Source organism: Peromyscus maniculatus, chromosome 8 (genome assembly GCF_049852395.1).
Source record: "Peromyscus maniculatus bairdii isolate BWxNUB_F1_BW_parent chromosome 8, HU_Pman_BW_mat_3.1, whole genome shotgun sequence".
NCBI lineage: Eukaryota > Metazoa > Chordata > Mammalia > Rodentia > Cricetidae > Peromyscus > Peromyscus maniculatus.
Window position 1 is genome coordinate 103,008,621 of NC_134859.1, and position 18,795 is coordinate 103,027,415.

Genomic DNA, 18,795 nt, shown 5'->3' on the forward strand with positions numbered 1-18,795 from the left:
TGGGACCAGGGTCTCCTTTGTTTTTCCTAGACAATTAAACCGTGACATGTGGTAACAAAACAGGGAATGTAGGCAATGGTGGTGCACGCCTTTAATCCCTGCATTGGGAGGCAGAGCCAGGCAGATCTCTGTGAGTTCGAAGCCAGCCTGGTCTACAGAGCGAGTTCCAGGAAAGGCACCAAAACTACACAGAGAAACAAAAAGGAAAAAAAAAAGGCCATAAAAAGCCGGGCGGTGGTGGCGCACGCCTTTAATCCCAGTGCTCAGGAGGCAGAGGCAGGAGGATCTTTGTGAGTTCAAGGCCAGCCTGGTCTACAGAGCGAGACCCAGGAAAGGCGCAAAGCTTCACAGAGAAACCATGTCTCAGAAAAAAAAAAACAAAAAAAAACAGGGAATGCTCCCTCAGATTGACCCAGGCCCAGCACCCATGGGTGCTTTCAACACCAAGATTCTCTGCTTTCATTGGGTGTGGTGGCACACACCTTTCGTCAAAGCATCTGGGAGGCAGGGGCAGGTGGATCTCTGTAAGCTCAAAGACAGCCAGCCTGGTCTACAGAGTGAGTTCCAGGACAGCCAGGGCTCCATAGTGAGACCCTATCTCAAAAAAAAAATCTCTATATCCTGTAGCACAGCTACTTACCAAGAGCTGGAGAGTAGAGACTTCTGGAACAGCAGCGTTCTGTGCCAGCTGTCTCATGTGACTGACCGCCCAGAGGACCTCGCTGTTCCTAGGAGGCCCTTCCCTTCACCCTTGCAGCATAGCATCGAGGTACACCTCTCCAAGGCCCCTGCGTGTCGACTGGTGTTGGCACCCCAGCCCAGCTGGCCTACTGTTGGACAGCTGTGCCATGTTAGATGGCCTGCCTTCAGAAGTGGTCTCCCTTCCAGAGGGCCCCAGGCATCCACCGTTGTCTCTTTCAAAACAAAAAGAGAGAGAGAGAGATGTGTGTATTCAGGGAAAACTAGAGGGTGGGTGATCTGCCCAGAGAGCTAGAACTGAGAAAAGGGTCTTTTGACCAAGTCAGCAAGTGATGTCAATTTGGAAGAAGCTCTCCATTTGGAGCCTCTGTTCATTCGCCCTGTGAAGTCCCCTGTCCTCAGCTCTTCTCAGGCACACCAGGCAGTCTGTTGAGACTGGGACTCTGGACAGGCTTTGGTGCCTCTATCCTCCCCCCCTCCCCCATTCAGCAAGGAGTATGGAGTATGGGGAGTGTTATCCTCATTGAACATTCCAGAGAGCCCCAGCTAGTCCTGTACAAGAATACCACCTAGCGAGCATCAAGCCTCTGGGGGGTTGGGACAAAGGGACACCACCTTTCAGGATGGCCTTTGTCCCACGCCTCTAGGACCATGCCAGTCACTGCTGAGAGCTGACCTTCATGACTGTTCATATGTCTGAACAAAGTCTGAAATGTGACTTTCCTGTCAATAAAAAGAAGAAACGAGCACTGGGTCTCGGACCCTGTGTGCATTTGCTAGCTCGCGGCTGCTGTAGCCATTTCATATCATCTGCTCTCGGGACAGGCTTTCTGTACCTGTTCTTCAGTGCTCCTTAGCGCCCCGCCCATCCCGCCTGCTCAAACTGCCGAGGCACGCTGGGCCTTCCCCTTCCCTTTCCTGACACTGGAATGGAAAGGCCCGAGATTGCTGACAGCATCGGCCAGAGCTGGAGGAACAGGGAGGAGCTGCTGAAGAGAAAGAGGAGCAGGTGCCCATGTCTACCAGGCAGAGGAAGGGGATGGGCAGGTGGTGAGAACCAAGTGCAGGTGTTGATCACAGGCCTGGGGTGAGGGGAACCTCTAAAGGCCCTGTGCGGGCTGCAGCTGAGCCACACAGATGAATGAACAGACAGGCAGTGTCGCAGGGTCACCCCAGAGGCAGCTGGTTAGTGCAATTAGTGGGAGTGAGGGAGGGCCCCCCCCCCCCCCCGAGCGCCCCGCTGCAGGGATGGATGCAAGCAGAGGGAAGAGGCTGGATTAGCAACATGTCAGGAGGTGCTGTGGAGGAATGCAGCCACTGCTGTCCCAGGGCCCAGGAAAGCTGCAACTCCCACCTGAACCAACCCTGCTTCCAAACCAGCTGTTGACAGCAAAGCACGAGATGTTGCTGTTTGTCAGTGATGGAAGCAAACAAGAACTCACTTCCCAGCACCCAGGCTGGAGGCTTACAACTCCCTGGCATCCAACACCCTCTTCTGTCCTCTGGACGCGCGCGCGCGCGCACGCACACACACACACACACACACACACACACACACACACACACACACACACACACCAAAGGTACATATATATAAAAAGGTTGACAGACACTGAACATGTACCTACCATCCATTGGGACTCAACCATTGTTAACGTCTGTCTTTGTTTTATACATACATTACTGGGGCATTTTTGTCTAAAGTAATTGTAGACCTTGTCTCACTTCAACCTTAAAGTATTTCAGCCAGCATCTTTTAAGAATAAAAATATTTGGGGTTGGGGATTTAGCTCAGTGGTAGAGCTCTTGCCTAGCAAGTGCAAGGCCCTGGGCTTGGTCCTCAGCTCTGAAAAAAATAAATAAAAATAAAAATATTTGCTGGACAGTGGTGGCACATGCCTTTAATCCCAGCACTTGGGAGGCAGAGAACTCTGTGAGTTTGAGGCCAGCCTGGTCTACAGAGCAAGATCTAGGACAGGCACCAAAACTACACAGAGAAACCTTGTTTCAAAAAAACAAAACAAAACAAAAGAATAAAAATCTTCTTCCCCACAATTGCAGTAGCAATGTCACAGCTATAAAAGTAAACATTCCACAGTATCTGCGTCTGGGGATGTAGCTCAGTTTGACCGCTTGCCCATCATGCAGGAAGCCCTAGGTTGCTTCCCAGCAATGCAAAACTGAGCTCAGCAGCGCAAGCCTATCATCCCAGCTCTTGGGAAATGGAGGCTGGAGGCAGAAGGATCGGTAGTTCAAGTTCACTCTCAGTTACATAGTAAGTTACAGACCAGCCTGGGATACATCAAACCCTGTCTTAAGAAACAAATCCACAGTATGACCTAAATATCTAGTTTTTACTCAAATTTCCCAAATTGTCCAAACATTTAGGTGCTTTTTAATGTGTTTTACTTTTATGTGCATGAGTGTTTTGACGGAATGTGTCGCATGTGTGTCTGGTGCCCACAGAAGTCAGAGGAGGGCATCAGCTTCCTTGGGACTGGAACTACAGACAGTTGTGAGCTGCCTTATGGAAATGGAACCCAGATCATCTGGAAGAGCAGCCAGTGCTCTTAACTACTGACTGAACCATCTCTCCAACCCCATAGATGCTGCTTTTCTTTTTTAAGCCAATCAAAGTTCTCACATCAAATTCCATTTTAAATCTCTTTTTTTTCTTGACATTGTATTTTATGGGTGTGCAGGTACATGTACATGAGCTGTTTCTTGACTACCATCTGTGGGATCCAGCAATGTATTAAGATCATCAGGTCTGCATACTACACCTGTACTCATCATCCATCTCACAGGTCCTCATGATATAACTCTAGTGCCTTAACAGCTCTAGCCAGACATGATGGCACGTGCTTGTAATCCCTGCCCTTAGGAAAGAGAGGCAGGAAGATTAGGAGATCAAGCTCCCCTACACAGCAGATTTGAGGTCAGCCTGAGCTACATGAGCCCATGCCACGAACTTTAAAAAAATCTTAATGTTGGGGACTCTCAGATTGCACATAGTAAGGCTGAGTATAGCTTGCTACTTGTTTGTTTGGCAAGTGTTATTTATAGGGGAATCACTCACACCACAGTACCCAGGGGAGGTCACAGGACCCTACAGGAATCAACTCTCTCCTTCCTCCACAGATGGAGGGTTCCAGGAATCAAACTCTGGCTTGGCTGCAAGGGCCTTTAACCTCTGAGCCGCCTCACCAGCCCCCAAGTAGCACTTTCCTAACCATTGTTAGGGTTGCTATTCAGCTGCTACCTTTATTTCTCTCTTAGCATTCACCACAGCCATAACATATGGTGGCTCTGTTGAAAAGGGTGAGTCCTCTTGGCCTGTGCCTCCCTCAAACATAGCATCCACCTGTGGCAGGTCCAGCTCGTTCCTTCTGGGCCTTCTGAGTTGCATCCAGCAGGGAGGAGGGAAGAGAGGGAGAGGGTACTTGTTTAGTCAAACCTCCAACAGAGGTGAACATTGTGGAATCTGTTAGTAAAGGGCGGGCGTACAATGGATGTGATTCACATTTCTCTGCACAGTGATATGGCGCGTGTCAGGTGCTCTGGATCTGGCTGCAGTTTTCACTCTCAGCGTCTCAAGTCGAGAGGGTTTTGCTCACCCTTTTCAACAGCCCTGCACCAGCCCGTTCACACCGACGGGCACCATCACAGGAGATGCCTTGGCAGTGTGGGTGAACTTCCCTAGGACGGAACTCTAAGAGGACAGAAACCTGTAAAAGGTGAGACAGGGAGGAAGTGGCAGTGGGTGTCTTCGAGGTGGTGGGGAATGGAAAACAAACCGTAGACTAAGTGATGGCAGGCAGATCCAAAGACACTCTGCTGGGCACATGTCCGGTTCCCAGCGGGAGGGACAAAGCCATCTGCTTTCACGCAGAGACTCGCTTCTGTGAAGCTCTGGGTGTGGCATTTGAACAAGCAATGGTGGGAGAGGGGAAGCCGGCCAGTGAGGGGATAGTAAATACTGAGGTACTGATAACCAAGGGCCAGATATTCTGACCAGCGTTCATTCTGAAATCAGTGTGTTTGGGGGTGTGGGGCGGGAGGGAGGGGGGGGAGGCTGTGTACTCAAGCATTCGGAGTAGCAAAGAAAGGCCTCATCCAGAAGGAAACTCAAAGAGGCACACCCCGTTCTGAGCCCAGGTTTCTGGTAGTGTCTGCTAATTCTGACAGAAGGGCTGCACCCCTTAGTTCCCAGGGGTGCAGGGAGGGGGGCCGCTGGTGAAAGCCCTCGGCACAGGTTGAGAGCATAGCTGAAGCAGGGTGAGACAGAAGCAGACGAGGCCTCGGCGGGACTGGAGGGAGGCTTGGTATTGAGAGCTGCTGGTAGCGAAAGTCCATGAGAGTATACAGTAGGTGACAACTAGAGTTCAGAAGGCCAACCTATCAGAACCAAGGGTTCTGTTAGAGGAAACCATCACGCAAGGATGGAATTACTGCCTTTTGAATGAACTGGCTGTCTCTTGTTGGAAACTTCTTGTGCAATAACAGCTATGAGTCTCCCCATTTACCGTGCATCTCCATGTTATGTGTACATGTGATCTCATGATTGCATCTCAATCTTGGGCACAGCTTTCCCTATACATTTGGGGTAATTGGATAACTGTCCCAGCTGTGTTTATTTTTCATTAACATCTGGCCAGGGCCATTCTCCAGACAGCTTAGGGCTCTACTAATCTCTAATTGAACCAAGGTGCCTCAGGAATTCCAGTTCCCATGGCCTCTGGTCATTGTCTTTTTAATTTTAATTTTTTTTTTAAGATTTATTTATTATGTATACCATGTTCTGCCTGCATGTATCCCTGCAGGTCAGAAGAGGGCACCAGATCTCATTACAGATGGTTGTGAGCCACCATGTGGTTGCTGAGAATTGAATTCAGGACTTCTGGAAGAGCAGCCGGTGCTCTTAACCACTGAGCCATCTCTCCAGCCCCTATTTCTTTTAATTTGTATGAGTATTGCATATATATATATATATATATGCGCGCCACAAGTGTGCTTGGCGCCCGCACTGGCCAAAGAGGGTATTAGGATCACTAAGGACTAGAGTTACAGGTGGTTGTGAGCAGCCTGATGTGGATGCTAGGAATTGAACCCAGGTCCTCTGGAAGAGCAGCCAGTGCTCTTAACCACTGAGTCATCTCTCCAGCTCCCCGGAAATCTTAAATCTGTTCTGAAGGAATATGGTGTTCTCCTTGGCCTCAGAATGTATCTTCATTTCTCCTCTCCTGTGCTTAGTACTCGATGACTATGACCCAGGCAGAGCCAGCCAGTCAACCACAGTGGGTCTCCTGCAGCCTAGCAACAGGAACAGCATAGCACTGTATGAGAGATCTGCTGAAATCTGAACCTGAATTTTTTTTCTTTTTTTTCCTGTGGTGATGGGAAACCTAGGTCCTCACACACACCTGCTAAGTACTTGTACATACACTTCCATCCCCTGGAATCTTTTTAATTATTTTGAGACAGAGTTTCACTATGCAGCCCAGACTGTCCTGGAACTCACTAGAGCATGCTGGCCTGGAACTCGGGAGATCTGCCTGCATCTGCCTCCTGAGTGCTGGGACTAAAGGCTTCATGTTCTGCTGAAGTGTGTGTGTGTGTGTGTGTGTGTGTGTGTGTACTTGTACATGTCTGTGTATGAGGATGTCAGAGGGGCGTTGGATCCCTGCAGCTGAGGTTACAGGCAGTTGTGGGCTGCCTGATGTGGGGGGCTGAGAACCCAATTCCTCCTCTGGAAGAGCAGCCAGTGCCCTTAATCACTGAGCCATCTCTCCAGCCCCAGAATTTTTTTTTTTAGCAACTGATATATCCATAATTTCATGTGCATGGGTGTTTTGCCTGACTCTGTGTCTGTGCACCCTGTGTATGCCTGGTGCCCAAGGAAGACAGAAGAAATCAGATCCTTTGGAACTGTAGTTACATCCAGTTATGAGGGTACAGAAAGCCCACCCGGGTCCTCTGGAAGAGCAAACAATGCTCTTAAGTGCCGAGCCATCTCTCCAGCCCCTGATTTGGGTTTTTTTGTTTGTTGCTTTTGCTTTTTGAAAATTTATTATTGGGAGCTGGAGAGATGGCTCAGCAGTTAAGAGCACTGGCTGCTCTTCCAAAGGTTCTGGGTTCCATTCCCAGCATCCACGTGGTGGCTCACAACCATCTGCAATGAGATCTGGTGCCCTCTTCTGGCCTGCAGGCATACATGTAGACAGAACACTGTATACATAATAAATAAATCTAGAGAGAGAGAGAGATGGAGAGATGGAGAGAGGGAGGGAGGGAGGGAGGGAGGGAGGGAGGGAGGAAGGAAGGAAGGAAGGAAGGAAGGAAGGAAGGAAGGAAGGAAGGAAGGAAGGAAGGAAGGAAGGAAGGAAGGAAGGAAGGAGAAAATCTATACTGGGGGCCGGAGAGATGGCTCAGATGTAAGAGCACTGGCTGCTCTTCCACTGGACCTGAGTTTGATTTCCACCACGCACATAGTGCCTCACAACCATCTGGAATTCCAGTTACAGGGAACCTCATGTCCTCTTCTGGCCTCTACAGGAACGTGGTGCACAGAAAGACAGGCAGGCACAATGTTTCTATGCATAAAAACAAATGCAATCTTCTTTCTTATTTATTTATTTGTTTATTTTGGTTTTTTCAAGACAGGGTTTCTCTGTGTAGCTTTGTGCCTTTCCTGGAACTCACTTGTAGTCCAGGCTGGCCTCGAAGTCACAGAGATCTGCCTGGCTCTGCCTCCCGAGTGCTGGGATTAAAGGCGTGCGCCACCACCGCTCGGCACAATCTTCTATTTTTAATCCCTTTGGAAAACAAAACAAAAACCCTAAGGCAGCCATATCTGTCCATGCCTGGAATGCCAGACACTGGAAACCAAGGCACGATGATGATCCTGTTAGATAACACAGTGAAACATACTCTAAGGTCTGGGGTGAGGAGCTGGGCCCAAGACCAGCATACCCCGAGTGTCATCTACTTGGCAGAAGGATAGGGAACTAACGATATGTTTAGATATGCCATGAGTTCAAGGCCAGTCTGGGCAACTTCACCCTTACACAAAATAGAAGCTAAAAGAGTGCTGAAGAGCTACCCCAGCTGATGGGGGCTTACCCAGCATGCACAGGATCACCATTTCAAACCTCAACACCACGCTCTAATGGAATCCTGATTGACACATCCTGAGGAATGCAGTAGTAAAACTTTGTGGTTTTGTAATTAAGCCATGTTGTTTCCATAAGAGCAAAACAACGTCATATGTACAGTCAAAACACTGCAGTTCACGACCTACAACAGTACCCAGTCGGAGCCGAGGTGTGTGAGACAGTGTTTGTGGTTCTGTGGGGCGATGACAGGCATCCAGCAAACAGCACGTGGTGGGTGTGCAGACCTCAGGGAAGTTGCGTAAGGCAAGGCAGCTGAGTGCTGCCACAAGGTCCTGAATGCATGCTGCATCTTTGGTCAGTGGGAGTCCAGAAACTTTTCAAGGCCTATCGTGTGAAAAGTTGGGGTCTAATACATACCAGGCCCTGGGCTTGATGCCCAGCACCCCAAAGAAAAAGAACTCCATTGGTCTCACATAAGATTTCTACAAAGAGCCGGGCGGTGGTGGCGCACGCCTTTAATCCCAGCACTCGGGAGGCAGAGCCAGGCGGATCTCTGTGAGTTCGAGGCCAGCCTGGGCTACCAAGTGAGCTCCAGGAAAGGCGCAAAGCTACGCAGAGAAACCCTGTCTCGAAAAACCAAAAAAAAAAAAAAAAAAAAAAAAAGATTTCTACAAAGAACTTGCAGTAGGCACCGTAATTAGGAGGAGATGCTGAAATGCTTCCTCTGAACCCCCACAATGAGGAGAGGCGGGCTTCTGTTCCCCCTCTTCTGCACAACAAGAGGAGTCAGGCTGGTGTTCTGAGGCAGATAGACAGACCGAAACTTCTTAGAGGCTTTTTCCTGTGGGGTTCAGAAAGACAGGAAATAAGACTCAAGAGACGAGTAAACCAGGGTGATGGCAGCTCCCTTCAGCTTGTGAATCCCCGATTTCTCCTTCCCAGGATGGAAACAAGGTGAAAGCAGAACTGCCCATCGAGATAACGCTTGGGGCTAGGCTGGGGGTGTCACTCCACGGTACAGCATTTGCCTGGCCTGTGTAAGGCCCTGGGTGTGATCACCAGCATGGAGAAGAGGAAGAGGAGGAAAGGCGGATGCTGGAGAGACAGCTCAAGGGTTAAGAGCATTAGCTGCTGCTGCAAAGGACCTGGGCCCAGTTCCCAACACTCACACAGTGACTCAAAATCATTTATAACTCCAGTTCTAGGGGATCTGACACCCTTTTCTGGCCTCCTCAGGAACTGCATGCATATGGTGCACATATACATATGCAGACAAAACACTCATACATATAAAAACAAATAAATCTTTGAAGAAGAGAAGAGGAGAAGGAAGAATACCAAATAATGCTTGGATTGCATGTTAGAGCAAAAAGAGGCCTTGTCCTTTCCACTCACTGTTGTGAAACGGTGCTCGAAAGGCCTTGGAGGGTTTGAGCCAAGGAAACACACCATGCGAGTTGCGGCCAAGAGGGCATGGTGGAAAGTTACTCACACCATGCAGGCATGGCATCCACATGGAAAGTTTTATTATTAAAGGGGAAAGGGAGAAGGGGAGGGAGAAAGGGAGGAGAGAGAGAGAGCATGGAGGTATGCACCTTGCAGAGATGGAGAGAGGGAGAGAGAGATAGGGAGGAGGAGGAGAGTTTTTTTTTTTCCTCTTAATCGGGGCTTTATGTAAGAAGACATCAGGATGCTGGGCGAGTCCCCAAGGGGAAGTTCGGAATGCTAACACAAGAATCACACTCCAGAGAGAAGAAACAAGCTCCCAAGACCCTCCTGCTGCTCACTGGCCATTTTCCCTCTTTGGTCAGAAACATGAGCAGATACTACATCAGCCGCAAGTGGTCCTAGCTGCCGGTAGCTACTCTGCCACAAGAGACGGAGACTCCGGAGCTGAGAATCCATCCACGGGGAAGCAAAATGCATCAGCACTGCACAGCGCTGCAGCCTGCCCTGTGGCACACCTGTGCCCTGATGACATCACAGGCAGGATGCAAGGGCTGGCTGCACCTGAATTGTGACATCAGCAAAACCTGGGCCATCCTCAAAGAAAGGGCATCTGGATAGGAAAACCATGAAACAGCGGCCACAGGGGAAAGTGAGAAGGTGGCAATCATCAGTCCCCAGGTAGGACACGAGGTGACAGGTGGGGGACACTCTCAGCAGCTGGTGAGTGAGGTGAGTGAGTGAGTCAGGCCAGGTCTTGGTACCTGAGTATCTGTGGGTCTTTCCTTCTTGGCACAGGACAGCAACTATCGGACTCTCGCTGACATGCCGAAAGTCTCACGTGAGTTCAAGTTTCTGACCTCCCCTCCTGGGTGCCAAGGAAGTGGCCCCTTCCCCTTGTCACCCTGTCCTTCCTTCCTTTCTCTGGCTTATCCCTAACTGAGGCTGAGACCAGGAAATAGGAGTCTCATGTCCATCCCCGTGGAGACTGGCTGATGACACAGCCCTGGTACCCCATGGTCAGGCAGCCACTTCTGAGAGAAAAAATGCAGTGAAAAGGAGCAGGCCGCTGGTGTAAAGAACATGTCCCTGGTGCAAAGGGACATGCCCTGCTCCCGCCCCCTGCTATGCCTGGATTTTCCTGTCTTCTCAGGATCAGGGCAGGACCAAGTCCCCTTGCAGCTCCCTTCCCAGTCCTCCAGAGCTCCTCAAATGCAGCTCCTGATGAGCAACAGCAGTCAATGCATGTTGGAAGAACAAGTCCTCTGTCCCATTTGCCTGGAGGTGTTCCGGAACCCCGTCACCACCGCCTGTGGCCATAACTTCTGCATGACTTGCCTCCAGAGTTTCTGGGACCACCAGGCTGCCATCGGGGAGACATACTATTGCCCCCAGTGCAGAGAGACCTTTCCCACTAGGCCCCGCCTCTGCAAGAACGTCATCCTCGGGGAGATGGTGGCGTGCTTCACCCAGGCCAAGGGCCAGACCTCAGGGCCCTTGTGGAACCTGGCTGGCCCCACAGATGTGCCCTGTGACTTCTGCTCCCCACAAAAGCTGAGGTCAGTCAAGTCATGCCTGCAATGCATGGCTTCCTTGTGCGAGAAACACCTGCGCAGCCACTTTGAGGACCGGCTGTTCCAGGACCACCAGCTGCTGGAGCCCGTGTGGGACCTCAAGAACCGCTTGTGCCGCAAGCACCGCAAGCTTAGGCAGCTTTACTGCCGCACGGAGGGCAGCTGCGTGTGCGGAACCTGCCTGCTGGAGGAGCACAAGAACCACGACACCACCCCGCTGGAGGACGAACGGGCCCGCAAGGAGGTGAGGAGGGGTGAGCAGGAGGGTGCTCCGGGTTCTCCGAGGCTGGCACATTTCCCTGGAGGAAGGAATCTCAGCTCGACCCAGGCTTAACAGCACCGACTGCTTGAGATTCGATGGCAGGCATTCGAGAGCCCAGGCAACGTAAGCGACAGGAGAAGCCGTCTCAAAAGGCAGATAGGCAGGGCTGTGAAATGGGTCAGAGGGTAAAGGTGCTTTCTACCCTGATGATCTAAGTTCCATCCTCAGAACCTGCATTTAAGTGCAAGGAGAGCTGGTTGTGATGATTCATGCCTTTAATGCCACCATTTGGGAAGTAGAGGCCAGCCTGGTCTACATAGTGAATTTCAGGACAGCCAGAGAGCTACATAGTGAGACTATGTCTTTAAAAAAAAAAAAAAAAAAAAAAGTCTGGTGGCGTGGTGGTGGTAGTACACACCTGAATCCCAGCACTTGAGAGGCAGAGGCAGGGAGACCTCTGAGTTTGAAGCCAGCCTGGTCTACAGAGAGAGTTCCAGGTCAGCCAGGGCTACGGAGAGAAACCCTGTCTCAAAAAAAAAAAAAGAGTGAAAAATGAAAAAAGATGAGCCCCGACCTCCATACGTGAGCCTTGGCATGTGCACATACCCCACAGTAATCGTTTTCTAAGTTAGGCAGCTGCTAGCATGACGAGCCATGTGACGGTATAGGAAGGAGGTTAGGTTAACAAGGAAAGTGCAGAACTGCATGTCAGAACATGTGAACAGACGGTGACAGGGTAGGAAAGGTTGCTTGCAGCAGTCTCCATTAAAGATGTATCCAGGAACCCCTGTGGCTTGCTTCTCTCAAGAAGCCATAGAAGGGGCGGCTGGAGAGACGGCTCAGCAGCTAAGAGCACTGGTTGCTCTTCTAGAGGGCCTGGGTTTGATTCCCAGCACCCACATGGCGGCTCACAGCTGTAACTCCAGTGCCAGGGGGACCAGAGGCCTCTTAGATGTGCATGCAGGAAAAACATCCATACACATAAAATGACAGATAAAATGTTTAAAAAATGACGCCTCGGAAGAAACGTCAATTCCTTCCTAACTCTTCCCGCAGTCTTCCCTACCCCTTCACCATGTCTGGTCACTAGAGGGGACCCTGTGACCGCTTCCTTAAGCAACGCTCCTAGGCCCCTATGCACTTGTGTTCGCTGCAGTCTCAAGAGAAGGAGGCGAACGCTCTAGCAGCTGGCACAGCTTCTGAGAAATGAGCCTTCTGACAGGTCGCGCAGGAACAGGTTATTGTGAAAGTAAAAACAAGCATTTAAAAAAAGTTTATTTCAACATTATCAAGATTTAATCACAATGCATACACCCCTGTAATCTGTTTCCAACACTCCGGAGGCTGAAACAGGAACAGGGCTTTGAGTTTAAGGTTAGCCTGGTCTATGTAGCTAGTTTCAAGCCAACTAGGTCTACATAGTGGGACCCCATTTCAGCGGTTAAAAGACCTGGGTTCTGTTCCCAATACCTACATGGTGGCTTACATTTCCACAGCCAGCAGGCACACACAGGGTGCACAGACATTACATCTAGGTAAAAACACCCATACACATAAAAAATGATAATCAAATGAAACAAACACGGGGCACTAGCCCTTAAATGGCTTAGGCAAAAAGACCCCAAGTTCAAGGTCAGCCTGAACTTTTACGGGCCACATAAAATAAGCTCTGCCACGCCCAAATAAAAACCAGACTGGGGAACTGGCTCAGTAAGTAAAGTGCTTGTTTTTATAGGCACGAGAAGAGAACCTGAGTTCAGCCCCCATGTACAAACAGCCAGGCATGGTGGTGCACGGAGAAGCAGAGGCTTGCCGGCTGGCTAGTCTAGCTGAATCAATGACCTCTAGGTTCAGTGAGAGACCCTGCTACAGAAAAAGAGGGAGGAGGGGCTGGAGAGATGACAGAGCACCTAAGAACACTGTCCTTGCAGAGCACCTGGGTTCAGCTCCCAGCACCATAACCGCTGTAACTCCAGTTCCAGATCTGACATCAGGCGCGCGCACACACACACACACACACACACACACACACACACACACACACACACACGCATGTGATGCATCTACATGCCTGCAGACAAAACACCCATATACATACAATGTATATATTTATTGGTTTTTCAAGTCAGGGTTTCTCTGTGTAGCCCTGGCTGTCCTGGAACTCACTCTGTGAACCAGGCTGGCCTTGAACTCACAGAGCTCCTCCGCCTGGCTCTGTCTCGCAGCTTTTTTTTTTTTTTTTTTTAAAGAAAGAAAATACAGCAGCAAGTGACTGAGGGAAATACCTGGTTTCCACATATACATGCACCTGTGCACACAGGTAGACTCACACACAAACACATGTGTATACACACACACACACACACACACACACACACACACACACTGCAGCGTAAGGTAACTTCCTCTCCTCTTCCTTCTGTTCCTACCAGCCCCTTCCTCTCAAGGGCGGGGTCTCCAGTAGCCCAGTTTGGTCTTGAGCTCCCTATAAGGTTGGAGATACTCCTGTCTACACTTCCTCAGCACCTGGTTTTTCGCTCTTCTACTTTCAATATATATGTATACTTTTTTTTTTTTGTTTGTTTGTTTTTTGTTTTTTGTTTTTTGTTTTTCAAGACAGGGTTTCTCTATGTAGCTTTGCGCCTTTCCTGGAACTCACTTGGTAGCCCAGGCTGGCCTCGAACTCACAGAGATCCGCCTGCCTCTGCCTCCCAAGTGCTGGGATTAAAGGCGTGCGTCACCAATGCCTGGCCATATATGTATACTTTTTAATATATATGTTGTTCTTTTTTTTAGAAGTGAGCTCCTTAGATTTTAGCTAGCCCATCAGGTACATTCGATAGCCCTGCTGTCCTTACATAATCAACCATCATCAGTCTGGTAAGAACAGGAACTTACATCAGAGAAACAAAAACAATGGCATCACTAAACACATAATTTAGTTCAAGTGACCGCGGTTTCCCTGTGAGCCTCTGGAAAGAAGGAAGCCCTGCCTGGACTTGCAGGCTGGCCAGCACCATCTTCCTATAGGAACTTGCCCAAGCACTGTTCTTCCTATTCTAATACAAGTACCCGTGGGCGTATGGAGTTAAGCAGCATGGCCCTGGTACCCAGGAGTGTGGTTTCACCACTTCCTACCTAGTTCAAGCCATTGAACCCTTCCCAGCCTCTTCCTGCGTCCTGAAGTCCTGTGGCCATAACTTTTAGGAGCAAAGAAACTGATTCCTATGAATGAGGAAGCAGATTCTGGGGCAGTGAAAGAACAAAGATGTCGCTGTGTGTCACGCGGATCCGGATCCGTGGAAAGAAGACTCAGAAGCATCTTAAGAATGAATCTAGCCTATCATGGCTGCAGGGGGGTCCAGCCTTGAAGGACTGAAGCACTATCCCTTTGCCTAGGGCATTTTTATTTCTTTCTATTTACAGTTTAGCCAGTTAATTTCCGTACCTTCAAAGCAACCTAAAAGGAGCTCCCAGAGACAAAATGCCAAGTGCAAATGACTTGATTTCTCAGGGACCACAGTTTTCGGAGTTTCCTGAACCAAGTTTTGCATAGGCCTTGTATCCTTGGGAGACTCTCTGATCCTTGACTCTCAGACAAGATTCACATAGGACGATAAGAGAAACAAAAGCTGTGGTTAAACAAAGGGAGGATTAGGGCTAGGTGCTGCTCTCCGGAGCCAGGCCAGGAGCTCAGCAGGAATGCACTACACAAAAGCCAGCATAAATCACAGGACATCTGCCCCTCAGCCCCGGTTTTAGGCTCACGGAAGCCTGTGAATACAGGGAATTATCTCTTCCTGGATTGGCTCTTCCTCTGCCCCTCACTCACTTCTGCCCTACCACCACACATTCCAGGTGGAAGTTCGGAAGATTCAGGCCAATGTGGAAAACCAGATGCTCATCATCGCCTCTGACAGCCAGAAGCACCAGGGACGAGTAAGCTTTCTCTCGGTAAGGCATCCTGGTAGCTCATGGGACCTCCCAGAAACTGCAGGGGATCATGGGGAAGGAGGGGATGCCTGCCTTGGTTTGGGACCAGGAGAGTTGGGTATAGGATTGGAATTCAGGGATGTCCCCCTACACACCCACCCCAGAAACTGATTCAGACAGTGCGAGACGAGGTGAACAACTGCTTCTCAGAGATCCTTCATGAGATTAAACAGCTGCAGATAAAGGTCTTGGATTTTGTGGAGAAAGAGGAGGCGACTGCCCTGAGAAAGCTGGGCAACTCTATCCAGCAAAGCCACAGCCGGCTCCTCAAGTTGGAGGGGGACAGCGTCTGGCTCCAGAGCCTGCTCACCAACAGAAGCGATGAGCAGTTCCTACAGGCAAGACCCCCTATTCCCCTCCTGGCTTCCCTCCACCACACACACACACACACACACACACACACACACACACACACACACACGGATGTACCCAGACCTGGGACAAAGTGATCAGGGTGTGAATCTGCATTGCCTCGCCCACTTCTCTGACTGGGAGAGCCCCAGGTCAGCATCCCGAGCTCTCACCAACACCCGCTGCTTTTCCTGTATTGCCTGCAGAGATCAGCTCTCCCTTCACTTCCCTGCTTTTGTGTCCCAGGAGAAGATGGGGAGTGCCCTGGGACTCGGTGTATGTAAAATAATCTCCCCCAAAACCACAGCCAGAAGTGAGGTCAAGCCAGTCTATGTATTGAAATTCATTTTCTTCCCTAGCCATGGTCTGATGTTACTGCAAGGTCGAGGTGGGAGGTGAATGTAGGGATGGGGAAGTGCCAGACAGGGTGGCTGACCAGATAGTGGCAGCGACTTTCTCTATGCACAGGGACCAAGCCCTATGTCTGGGACCTCCTAACATGGATCTCCTTCCTTAAATTGCCCTCATACTCCTGGACAGATGTCAAAGGTCATTCCTCCCTTGTCCATCTCTGGACAACAGGATGAACTTGGCAATGATCTTTCTGAGCAATTAAAGGTTCAACTGAAATCCTCCAGCTGTTTTCTCCAGCAGCCAGACCACCATCAACACCCTTCCAATCAACTAGGAGGAGACAGATGCTCAAGTTTGAAAATGGGCAACATCTCCTCCACCTGTCCATGGAGGCGCCCCTGGCAGGTGCCTGAGCCATGGCTAAAGGGGTACTAGCTACCCCTTTCTGCATAACAGGACTTCCCCAGACTCAAGCACATCCCGGCCTGCATGGAACCCTTGATCGGCGCCAACTGTGAGGAGACACAGAGCTTCCTTCAGCTGCCAGAGACCCTGGCCCAGCTCCGCACCCGGCTGATGGACATAGGTCGTAGCTTCATCAACCAGCTGCTCTTGAAGGGTCAGTCTCTGAGAAGTCTGCATCTTGTCGCTTGGGAGTGGCACCTCCCCATGGGGCAGTGACTGTGGAGCCCTGCCTGCCTGTGTGCACCCCTCCCAGGTCACATGGGCTCTGGGATTGGCCAAGTCCCTCTCAGGAAGGATGCTGGGCTGTAAGGGGGTCCTCAGCAAAGCTTCTCCATCTCTCCAGGCATCAAGATAAACTGCTACGAGGTGCTGCCCCGAGCTGTGGACAGGAAAACACTACTCCAGCGTGAGTTCTCAAAGCAGAGGCCAAGCTGGGGGAGGGGAAAAGGAGACCCCTGGGGGCTGTGCCTTCCTGCCCCCCCTGCTTCTGAAGCACCCTGACCTCTCACTGCAGACTGGGGACCTCAGATTTAGCCTGGGCGCAAGGCCCTGATAGGAAGAGAGGGAGACCCTGTCTGTTTCTACCTCAAAGGCAGCTCTTCTGTGGCTCTCTGGGCCTTGTGTGTTATGACTCCTGACTTCATGGGGGTGGCTGCCAACTTCCCTGGGGGATTAGCCAAGTCAACTGGAGTAGGCCTTATTTATTCCTCCAACTCCAGATCTGATGTCCCTATACGCCCTTTCCCTGGCCTAGGACCAAATCCCAAGGCTTCTGAGATATTGAGGGTCAGATAGGGAACATCTGATAGGGAACATCTGACCTGTGGGTCATCTCGGCCAGGAACCCTTCACTCTCCTCCAGTCTCATTCCTGAACAAATAAGAAAGGTGATTATGTTAGGATCTTGGGGGGGGGGGGTTGCCCAGGGTCTTACTCCTCCAGGCTGTCTGGTACAGCCTCACCTGAGTTGGGCTTTCTTTTGGCCCGCTGGGAGGTTGGAGACAGGTTTCTCTGTGTAGCCCTGGATGTCCTGGAACTCACTATGTAAACCAGGCTGGCTCGAACTCAGAGATTCACCTGCCTCTGCCTCCCAAGAGCTGGCATTAAAGGCCTGCACTGCCCTCGCTGTCCCGCTAAACTGAGCTATTTTAAGGAGTAGTGTGGCAGCTCATGTCTGTAATCTAGCACTGGGGAGGCTGAGGCAGGGCAGCAGCATCAAGTTCAAGGTCACCCTGGGCTAAGCTGGGCTCAGAAGCACAAAAGTAAAATAAATAAAAATAAACCAGTACGGGCTGGAGAGATGGCTCAGCTGTTAAGAACACTGGCTGTTCTTCCTGAGGTCCTGAGTTTAATTCCCAGCAACCACATGGTGGCTGACAACCATCTGTAATGAGATCTGGTGCCCTCTTCTGGCCTGCAGACAGAACACTGTATACATAATAAATAAATCTAAAAAAAAAATTGTTTAAAAAAAATAAATAAATAAACCAATAGGTAGAGAGAGGGTGCCACTTCCAGGAACCTGGGCTGGAAGCGGTATGAGTCCTTTGTCCCTGCCCCTTGCTAGCTCCCGGCCCTGGGAACAATAACCCTGGCTCCCTTGTGTCTCCATCCCCAACCCCAGGTTACTGCAACCTGAACTTCGACCCCGCCACGGCCAACGAGGAGCTGTTCTTGTTCAAGGAAACGCACTCGGTGTTGAACTTGGGCATCCTGCTGGAGCCCTCGACCACCAACACCCCTTTAGTGGGCTTCAAGCAGTGGCCCCAGGTGCTGTGCTGCCCGGGCCTGTCCGAGGGCTGTCACTACTGGGAGGCCGAGGTGTCCAACTCGTGGATGTGCCTGGGTGTCACCTACCGCCACAGCCCTCCGCTGCTGGGCAGTCGCTCACGCCGCAACATCGTCTACCTGCTGGGCCGCAACCCCTACTCGTGGTGTCTGGAGTGGGACTCGCTCAAGTTCTCCGTGTGGCACAACAACACGCAGACGGTGCTGCACGGCTGCTACCACCACACGCTCGGCGTGGAGCTGGACTTCGGCGCCGGCTGCCTGTCCTTCTATGGTGTGGCGGGCGGTGTGAGCCTCCTCTACCGCTTCCTCACCTCCTTCCTGGAGCCCCTGTACCCCGCGGTCATGGTCAGCAGCGGGGCCTCGCTCACACTCAAGCAGTACCCCGAGGCATAGGCAGCGCCCGCCCGCCGGCCCAGGCTGGCTGCCAATAAAGTTAGACTCTACGTACTGGCTGAGCAGGGGTGCTGAGAGGGTGGTGGGCCCTGGTGTGCTCCCCTGTGTCCAGGATAAAAGTGGGTGGCCCACCTGCTTCCCAGCCCTGTCTGGACGCCATCTGCCGCCTGCCTGGAAAGTCCTGATAAGTTGACCTGAACCAGACTGGAGGTGCCCCAGGGATGGGGATAGCCTATGTCCTTCAGAAACCAAAATCCTGCTTTATGCACTACCCGCTCCCTACTCCATCCGCAACCCTTGGCCTTGCTTCTCGGGCTCATACTTGTCCCTTCCCACTGTCTTCAAAGGCTGT

General features: G+C 50.9%; 1 protein-coding gene across 1 annotated transcript; it reads left to right on the plus strand.

Moving 5' to 3' along the window:
- The first annotated feature begins 9,555 nt into the window (after positions 1-9,555).
- LOC102920619 (E3 ubiquitin/ISG15 ligase TRIM25-like) lies at positions 9,556-18,497 on the plus strand. Its single transcript, XM_015990742.3, has 8 exons — positions 9,556-9,941; positions 10,059-10,101; positions 10,414-11,078; positions 14,955-15,050; positions 15,194-15,427; positions 16,251-16,413; positions 16,603-16,665; positions 17,884-18,497. The coding sequence occupies exons 2-8, from the start codon at positions 10,086-10,088 to the stop codon at positions 18,441-18,443; spliced, it is 1,797 nt and encodes a 598-aa protein (XP_015846228.1). The 5' UTR covers positions 9,556-9,941; positions 10,059-10,085; the 3' UTR covers positions 18,444-18,497.
- Positions 18,498-18,795: the final 298 nt, after the last annotated feature.

Bases quoted from the DNA above. Each gene is read 5' to 3' on its own strand.
- LOC102920619 (XM_015990742.3), top strand. The intron at 11,079-14,954 runs GTGAGGAGGGGT...CACACATTCCAG, and splicing joins ACGAACGGGCCCGCAAGGAG to GTGGAAGTTCGGAAGATTCA. The intron at 15,051-15,193 runs GTAAGGCATCCT...CACCCACCCCAG, and splicing joins GACGAGTAAGCTTTCTCTCG to AAACTGATTCAGACAGTGCG.